The 9,317-nt window shown below is 40.6% G+C and overlaps 2 protein-coding genes across 4 annotated transcripts in view; both read right to left on the bottom strand.

The window, feature by feature from the left end:
* Positions 1 to 2,474, bottom strand: part of stimate (STIM activating enhance) — a 17,225-nt gene extending 14,751 nt beyond the window's left edge. Inside the window, exon 1 of the mRNA XM_014341095.2 lies at positions 1,493 to 2,474. Within this exon, the coding sequence (XP_014196581.2) occupies positions 1,493 to 1,718 (226 nt within the window). The 5' untranslated portion in view covers positions 1,719 to 2,474. The remainder of the gene's footprint in view (positions 1 to 1,492) is intronic.
* An 83-nt stretch (positions 2,475 to 2,557) lies between these two features.
* sfmbt1 (Scm like with four mbt domains 1) overlaps positions 2,558 to 9,317 on the bottom strand; it is a 43,418-nt gene continuing 36,658 nt past the window's right edge. For 2 of the 3 annotated variants that reach the window (XM_005945468.3, XM_005945469.3), the window contains exons 12-21: positions 9,164 to 9,277; positions 8,936 to 8,978; positions 8,771 to 8,838; positions 8,524 to 8,663; positions 7,209 to 7,318; positions 6,803 to 6,993; positions 5,253 to 5,431; positions 4,941 to 5,165; positions 4,388 to 4,516; positions 2,558 to 4,194 (exon numbers count right to left, since the gene is read on the bottom strand). In XM_005945468.3, the coding sequence (XP_005945530.1) occupies positions 4,054 to 4,194; positions 4,388 to 4,516; positions 4,941 to 5,165; positions 5,253 to 5,431; positions 6,803 to 6,993; positions 7,209 to 7,318; positions 8,524 to 8,663; positions 8,771 to 8,838; positions 8,936 to 8,978; positions 9,164 to 9,277 (1,340 nt within the window). In that variant the 3' untranslated portion in view covers positions 2,558 to 4,053. The remainder of the gene's footprint in view (positions 4,195 to 4,387; positions 4,517 to 4,940; positions 5,166 to 5,252; positions 5,432 to 6,802; positions 6,994 to 7,208; positions 7,319 to 8,523; positions 8,664 to 8,770; positions 8,839 to 8,935; positions 8,979 to 9,163; positions 9,278 to 9,317) is intronic. The other variant, XM_014341094.2, reaches the window with a different exon arrangement.

The following is a 9,317-nucleotide window of genomic DNA, read 5'->3' as shown; positions in this document are numbered from 1 at the left end:
TGTGTGTGTGTGTGTGTGTGTGTGTGTGTGTGTGTGTGAGTGAGAGAGATGCATTTATAAAACTTTTCAGGTGTGTAGCTGAGATCAAACTAAACGTCCAGTCTGAAGAGATGAAGTGAACGAACCATGAGTGCTCAGTAAAGGACACTAAAAGAAGGCAATCAATGGGGTTGTCCTGCAATTTCATACCCATGCCCCACATTTTAAGTATTACATTACTGTAAGTATTATTTCAGTATTTCTAACTCCCAGTATGAGAGCTCTCTGAGTTATAAAGACATTTATACTTCGGTGCGCTCTTAACATCAGACCCATTAGGAAGGACCCTCATCATGAAATCTTCATGAAATTAAATACAATGCTCATTATAAATGCAACCTTGAAACAAGATTGGTTCAGGTCTGGGTTAATGATGACTGCCACCGGTTTGTGTTGACCAGGAAGGTGCTGTTGGAAACTATGCTACTGCTGCAGACAAATGAGAGGAATGTTGTTGGACTCTGCACCATTGCACATATTATTGTCTGTGTCATGTTGCAATTGTGCGTCTGTTCTGTTGACATTGAGAGCTTATGTCAATAAAGCTAATTCTGATTGTGATTCTGAGGTCGTGAGAAGAACAGAGAATGTTTACAGATGTAGAGAAGAGGGACATGCACAGAGGCGAGGGAAAGGGTGAGACAGAGGCAGGTGATCCAGTGTGGCAACCCCTAAACAACTGAAAGAAGAAGTGTTTTGAAAACTCAGTGATACTTCAGTTTTCAAATCCTATTTAAGATGGTCTCTCTAAATAGTTTATTAAAGAAAATATATAATAATAATAATAATAATAATAATAATAATAATATGATGATGATGATGATTTCTACTTCTGAAATCCATATATGCTAGTTGAGACAAAGAAACCTCATTAGTAGCTGTTACTGTGAAGCACCTACAGGATATATAGAGTGACCATCACTTGAGATACAGCACTTTATTTAAAAAACATATTCTGAATCTACTTAGGACAGTTTTCTATCTGCACATCACCCAATCAAAAGAAAGCAACATTTTATATCTTTCTTCCCCACTGCGATTGCTTCCTCAACTGACTGCCAAGCAGAAATGTGAAAACTACAGCAACATCCAAACAAAGTCATTTTCATTTATTTTTGCAAAGTTCAGCAGTATATGGAGTACATGCAGCATGAGAGGTCAAATGTGCCAGGAAATGCAGAGAGGAAGTTTTTTTTTTTTTAAATGATCAACACAGCCAAAAAAGCCCCAACAAGTGACTCTAATTGGTATGCTGTTACAGTGAAGTGAAACCCCTGCATTTAGATTTACACGTATTAATGTCGTTTGTCTGGCTCTGTATAGATTTACCTCAACCCTCCCAGCTGAAATCAATATCACATTTGATTATCGGAGTGTTGCTATTGGATGATACCCGCTTACATCAGCAGCTGGTGTCAGATATCTGACACAGCAGAGCATTAGCCATACTTACACATGAGCGTGCTGAAAGCCATCACAGCGAGAAGACCTTGCAGGAAGATCCCAAAGGAGTCCATCAAGGCGCCGTTCTCGCACCCCCGGTTATTGGGATCTGGTGTCGGTGTAGAAGACACCGATGTATTGGTAAGAGACACCGCGGGCATCCCTGCTCCTCCTGAACCAGCCAGTGCCACCTCTCCGTGCTGGGACAGCATGTTGACCCCGCTTGCTGCAGCCATGGGACAGAAGATCTGGACGTGACTAATTAATAAAGTGAAGAAAAGCAGCAGCAGCCGCTCGGACCCAGTTCTGTTGCTTAGTTGCCGGTCAGCTAATCGATACGCTAAGCAGGACAGTCTTCGGTGAAAGATGGTGACATCCTCTCCATTGAAAGCTCGCACTCATTCTCCTGCTTCAGGCATCCATGCAGCCATAGCTTCTTTGTCACTGGACAAGTGAAGCCGTCGGCGCTGGAAGTTGCAACGACGTATAGCGTGGTCCCAACTGAGCCGTGTACACAGTTTAAAACGGCAATGCAACACTAAAAAAAAAAAAGCTAGTTTAAAGGTACACACACAGTGGAGCAAACACTTCCTAGGTCGACCTGGAATCTTCTAATCTGGGAACTAACATCAGCAACAATCATAAGCCCGGCTAAACAGCAAGTGTTTAACGCGTTATACGGACATGTCAGCCACTCGGAGGTAAATTTCAATTGATGGGGAAACCGTCCACCGTCTAGCGACTGAGGTGCTGCTATCGTTATCTACCTAGCTAGCCTCGGAGCGAACTACTGAGTTCAGTTAAGCAAAAGCTTTCAGACAAAGTTATACTTCCTGTAAGGTTTAAAACGGCGCATGTACCGGCATCTCGTGACAGTCGCGCACAATACCAGCTCGTCTGTTTAAAAAGAACAGAAAAATAAATGTGAATAACTGCAGGTCACAGCTCCCGTCTCTTATCCAGCTGCTTCCCCTGCCCAGCAGTGCCCACTCATGTTGACAGACGCTGGGTCACGTGGCGCGCACGTAGCCACAAAGTGCATGCCGGGAAAGGAGGAACAAACACGAGTCGCATAAAAAGTGTTGTTCAGCTTTTATTGCAGTGTTGTCTTTAAATAGCAGTGATAATCTTCAAACGAGGCCTGTGCTATTGTTCTGAGCACAAGGGAACTACGAGAAAATTAGTAAACACATAAACATCACACAAACTGAAGAACGTTACATCAAATCGCACGACACGGACTGAAAAAAAATGAGGGGAGAAACGACTTACAAAAGCATGTTAAGAGTATCACCTTGCTTTAAAACTGCCAATTTCATTTAGCATTAGCAATTAAAATAACCCATTGCTGTTAAAAATGTTTTTATCAACTGTAGCTAAACTGACTCGCATCATATACCCAATATTGCAAAGTTTAGACCTATTCTGTGCAAATATATCGTGTTGTTTGGGCATTTACACATATGCACAAAGACGATTTTTTCCCCCCTTTCAAATCACCCTGTTGCACTAGAAGATATTTGAATATGTACACTATATACAGACATGCACGTGTCATAATTGCATACCACCATGTAGTGCATGGTTTTGCTTGTGCTTGCAGTACAAAATCATTTCACATATTGAGACTTAAACCAGAGAGCCATAGTCTCTTAAGATCAAGACCCCATTTTACATTAAACATACAAATTTGGAATAAAGTATTCCATCTTAAAACTAGCAACGGATCTTGATATACATGTTGCATGTTTAAAATAAAATCTAATGCAGTCCCTGCAATGACTCAAACTATCGCTTCACAACTGGGCAGCAGACTCTTTGCATCGTCTAGTTTGATTTCTGAAGAAACGATTACTCTTTTTCTTTAACTAATACACCGAAATACATTTTTGAAGACACTTTAAATATTCTCCACAGAAGTCACCAGATCAGAAGGCAGTTAATCTCACTTATTACTTAGTGAGATTATTACTTACTTATCCCATAGTATTACAATTTAAAAGCTTTGATCCTGTGGTATTGCCCTAAGCGGACTGCAAAGTATGATTAAATAGAACAAGAGTTCTAGAAGTGGCGCTAAGTCACTTTTTAAGTGGGTAAGAAAAGGGGGAAAAAAACAAAACAAAAAAAAAAAAAACAGGTTCACAACACTCTGAAGATACAAATTAGTCAAACAGCATTAATTAAAATAGATACAGAAACCAAGCTCTTTTCTTTTTTTAAACCTAAAGCAAGTCCTTGGTGATGGTTTATTTTGATGTCAAAATATGTTGAATTTAAGGAATTTATACTTATGTGTCTTTACATTTATTTGTGCCATCAAAGAGCCACAAGTTCCTTCATTTGGGTCTTCTACTTTCTCAGCTGTCTTTCCCCCTCCCCAAGGATCAAGAAATGTTGCTTCGTCTATCATGTCCACGCAGGTTGTGGAATAGGAAGGATTCTAAATGAGGTCCAGTGTTAGGGGGGAACCCCACCCCCCTAAAAAAAAAAAAAAACAACCCATTGATTTTGAATGGATTAACACACAGAACAGGGTGCAGTCACATCCCACATCTGGTCCCCCGTCAGCTACGTAGCAAACTGCTGATAAAATGCCAGCTTGACCCGCTCGATGTGGTGGCACAGCTTGATGGCCGGTCCCAGCTTCAGGTCCATACACTCTTGCACTGTCGGGAGGTTCAGCAGCAGCAGCGCCTGTCCGTCAATCTCCTGCCAACACACGAGTTCATGTGAGATGCATTCTATATATAGCTTGTTTTTGGGTTAACACACGAGAAATGTTAAAATGTTTCAATTTCTAACCATGGATACAGTACAAGTGTATAATGCACTTATTGCACTGAAGCAGAGTGAGCTCTTATCCCTAATGGCCACGGCCATTAAGTCTGAGTATTTTTCATACCTGATCCAAGAAAATCCTCGCAAGAGGCGCACAGTCAGTGGTCCTGATAAAGCGAACCACATCAGTAACGCTCCACTCCAGGGGGCTGGTATCCAAACACAGTTTCTGAGGAGGCTCAGCTTTTGGCGTCTACAAACACATAGACAGTGTGAGTCAGACAGACTGAGATTTCCCTGCCAAAGACGAAAGGCTCGCAGCTCATTTTAACCCTTGCAATTGATGCTGAGACGGGTAGCAGACCTAAACCTTTCATTAAAGAAATAATAGCTGTGTAAAAGCAGTAAAAGGTCACAGTCAAACAGCCATTGGAGACATTTTTGTTTCTTTCAAGCAGCATAATGAGACAGACCGTAATGCGGCAGAAACACCTTTTAAAATGTTACTAAAATGGAAATGTTAGAAAGCACAAGACATTTATTTAGAGTGCAACTGCAGGGGCAGAGCGCAGAACAAGTGGAAAATCTTTGTGAACCTGCTGAGTATTAATTACAGATACACTGCTTGGAAACATAATTAGAAATATTGCAAAGCTCCTCTCTGTAATTTTCATCACCTTTGGTGAAGGGGGGCGGTTCTCATCATCGGAGAACGAGGGGGAGCGGGGTTTCCGGCGTCTGCGTGTCGGCCTGGGAGTCGCCGGCGGGGAAGGGGACGGTGTGGTGGGCTGAGATTTCCCAATTGACTGCTCTGAATCATCCTGGAGATCGTCCTGCATCTCAGAGCCAGAGTCTTCACTCAGGGAGTCATCCTCATCTAAATCTTCCTCCTCCCCACTGCCCTGTGAGCAAAAGGATGACAAGCGGTCACTTCACACAGTTCGTTTAACCTAAAGCTTAATGCAGAAGTAACATGAGTTCTGGGGTACCTGTGGAGAGCCGGCAGGTGTGTTGTCAACGGAAGCTGATGAGCGTCTCTTTTTATGGACAAAGAGCTGCTTCCTCCTCTTCCTCCTCCGCCCCCTTCTTTTCACTCCAGCATCCAGATTAGTTTGGCCTCCAGGTGGACGACCAACACGTTTACTCTTCTTCTTTCCATAGTAATATGCTGATGGTAAAACAACAAACCTGTTGTGTCATTATCATGTTGCATCTGGCATGTCTTATAGACTTGAATACACCACTGAAACAGATGGATATTAATCTGACTCTAATGCTTGTATTCTTAAACGCTCTCTATAAGAAAAGCACTGATAAACAGGCTGTTCAGTAGGTCTGAATGAGATGAAAAAAGAGAAAGCATAATCATTTGTCTGTTGCTATTGAATTGCATCAGTTAACCACAACACTGGGATGCAGCTGCAGTAAACATATCAGCAAATCTGTGGCTTTGTGCTTCAAAAAAAAGAAAAAAAAAAGAAAAAAGTTTTACACAAGATCAAAGAGGCCAACCCTGACACCAATTTTCTACCAACTCTGTGTGCTCACTGAATACCCGCTAAGCCAAAAGGTTATTGCAAAATAAATAAATAAATTTCTCAGAATATTCACATTCAAGGCACAGATCATTTCTATTCACGAGCTACACAAATGAACTGAAGGTGAATAAGCTTTGGGCAAAATGAGAACACGTTATGGAGCCATGAGAGCACCATAAAAAAAGAAAATTGTAAAAGGAAAAAAAAATATTCAGAAATTACCAAAAAAAAAAAAAAAAAAAAAAAATTTATATAAAAATAAAAATATATTAAAATCTCTAAATACCTACATTTCCATATACAAGTTTTTATATAAAAAAAAAAAAAACCCAAACAAAACACATTTGCAAAAACAAACTGCCCCAAGAGATGGCAGACAAAAGAGGAGGAGACATGCACAGAACACACAATAATATTATTTTGGAGTGCAAAACCTCTTTAGTAGACAACTATGGAGCTCCACACATAACAAACAGAAAATGAAAAGTAACCTATTAAATTTAATATATGCGTTCTGAGACTTCTACAATTTTCAAAACATTAATTTCTAGCAATTATGTCATGGTTGGGGCTTTAAAGGTTTACACGTGCCACCACAATGCTGAGCATGTATTACAAATATTGGTTGGAAATGTTAGACATTCCGTATCACGTCTGCAATGGCATTCCTTTTCCTGATGAACGCCACTGTATTCACAGTCTTTCAAATGCCAAATGCTGTCAGTTACAGAAACACGTTCTACTGGATTTCCACTGTATCACTGCATGATCTGAGTCTTTTATTAGCCGGGTAACGTCCAGATTGCACATATACTTTCTAATTCAATTAGAAATCTGTTGAGTTTTCTAATTGCATCTCAAAGAGTTTATAACAGCTGATCAACAAATACAAAGATTTCTAAGATATTATACATGAATATCAGAGGTTGTTTATATTGCCTCTCTAGCTATTTAAACAAACACTTCAGATGAAATGAGAAATAATTTTAAGTCTCAATGACCTGTTTGCCACCTACTGTATTTGGTCTTGGTGAGGACAGAGCAGTTCTCTGAGCAGTGCTCCAGAACCATGCGAGGTCCAAACAGGTTCGGGCAGCACTCTAACTTAATGCAGGTTTTCCTGCAGAAGTCTGCCACACGGTCTGCAGTACGGACTATTTCCACAGTGGCCCGGTAGCTCTTTCCCTTGTACCTGATGTTTAAAGAAAAGCAATGGTAAATGTGACTAATTTTCCACAAAGTGCTGGGCTGAATACACCCATGTCTGTACCTATTTGTGCTTTAAGTACACTTTTAAACCAGCTTGTTCTGTCAAATATGCCAGCTGGAAGCACTTGTTCTATTCCTACAGGTTCTTCTGAAGAACTGAGTATTTTGAGTGGAGAATTAAATGACGCGTCTCCTCACTTTGCTTTGAGTGTCTCTCCATGGCCCTGCCAGCGGCTCTCCTGGTCCAGCTGCAGCTCTCTCAGCACACGGCTGGGCTTGTAGGCCGAGTTTATCAGCAGAGTCAATACCTGGAGACGAGATGAAAACGATGAAAAGAATTAGTTATTTTATACTTTAGTAGCACTATGTGTTTTCTCTTAACATCAAAAATCCCTAATCAGCCTGAGACAAGATTTTTGCTGTACAGTATAACATTGTGTTGTTAACTAATAGGCATAATTTCACTAGTTTCTGAGGAAACACAACGAGCTGAACAATTTCAGAACCTGGGTCTAGCTGTGCTATACAGTGCTTTGGGTGAAATCCTAACTTGATTATACTCACAGTGACAAAGCTGCCACCTTTAATTTGGCATTTACATTTGCAGTGTTCAGTATGACAATTTAGGACATTGCTAACACTGACTAATTTGCACAAAAGAAAGATGTAACACAGAATCCTTCAAAACGTGTGCAGTAGCCATTGTTCTATTTCTGGAAGTGAATTCCTTATTCATTTTCTTCATTAAACAAAAAATAAAAAATGAAAAAATCCTTGTACCAAGAGTTTCAAGCCTTGAACCAATCCAACCAGCTACGAGGTGAAACATGACAATAAAAATAAAAAAATAAAATAGAAATAGAAAAGAGGCCAGGCACAAGACTGTGCAGATAATTACTTTTACTGGTGAAAGAATTATTAATCCCATAACCCACTGAAAATCCCAGATTCCACAGTAAATTACTTCCTGACCCTTGAGTGCTAAGTGTCCATTTCTTATATGGCTGGACATTTAGTAGTCTGTGTTGTTTATATGTAGTAAACTACAGCATAGTTGCATGGTTATTGTGAGTGATTTATTCCTGACTGTAATCACCGCTCTCACAGTTTCTGAAGTTTGGTGTTCTGGCATTTGGTGGGGTTTAAACATTGCTATGGTAACAGCAACCTCCACCAATCAGAGTCATCACTGTTTTGATTGAGGATTGTGGGTAAAGTAGTTCCACAGCATCACAATAAAAGATGTTTCTGTTAAAACAAGGCGGATATACATGCAGACTTGTGGTTTCCATTGAAACACTTTCCGGCATTCCATAATGCTGTAGCTTGTCCTAAATCTGCTTTGGATGTTTACAACTTTATGGCTCATAATAAAAATCTCTATGGAGAATATGGATGGGATTTTTACTTCTGGAACGCATTCGCTTTGTTGATATTTGGTCATATAACAATGTTTTGGATATCAAAATGGCTAAAATATCTGACATGTCACCAGCTGACCAAGCCTTCTCACCTCTTTGAGCACGAGGACGCAGTTTCCAGGGCCGATGAACTGAGGCAGCTCAGCGATGCGTCCCTTGTTAAGGTAAGGCCCTGAGAAACAGCGGTGGTTGAAGTAGATCTTGGGACAACAGTATTTCCCGTTGCCCTGCCCTGCACACGTTCACACAAGAACATATATATGATGGAACCACCACAGTAGATAAGCAGCAGACCGAACATAATATATAGGGTCTTAAAAACTGATCAGACAAACTGACCTGTCTCCGACTGGTTTGTTATCTGCTGCTTGACAGTGTCAGGTGATGAAGACTTGGGGGGAGTTCTGCTGTAAAAGGATGAAAATTAAATGAGATGTTGAAAGGCTGTTGAGCTTAGTCCACTTTACCACCAATCACACACCCCACCCCTCCTCTCATACTTACTGTTTCTCTGGCTGCACCACAGCAATCTTCTTTTCTTTCTCAACTGAAAAACAAGGAGAGATTAACGTGTGCCCGGATGCAATGATTTTCATTGCTATTTATTCCAACATCACGATAAAATGAAGATCGTATTTTGTTTCTATTTGTGTTCTTAGTAACAGGCTTATTCAAGCTGCTGGGTAACCACCACTACCATGAAACTCTACAATGATGAGTCATGTTGTATACCTGAGGGCTTAATAGGGTAGACAAGTGGATAGCCATTTGTCTCACACCAGCTGACAGGAAATATATCGAGTGAGTCCACATGAACTATCAGCTCTGGCATGGGCTGCTTTAGACCTGCAAGAATACACACACACACACACACACACACACACAC

Source organism: Haplochromis burtoni, unplaced genomic scaffold (assembly GCF_018398535.1).
Source record: "Haplochromis burtoni strain Fernald_Lab_line unplaced genomic scaffold, NCSU_Asbu1 Contig_451, whole genome shotgun sequence".
NCBI lineage: Eukaryota > Metazoa > Chordata > Actinopteri > Cichliformes > Cichlidae > Haplochromis > Haplochromis burtoni.
Note: the sequence above shows the minus strand (reverse complement) of the source record. Positions and strands in the feature narration are given on the sequence as shown.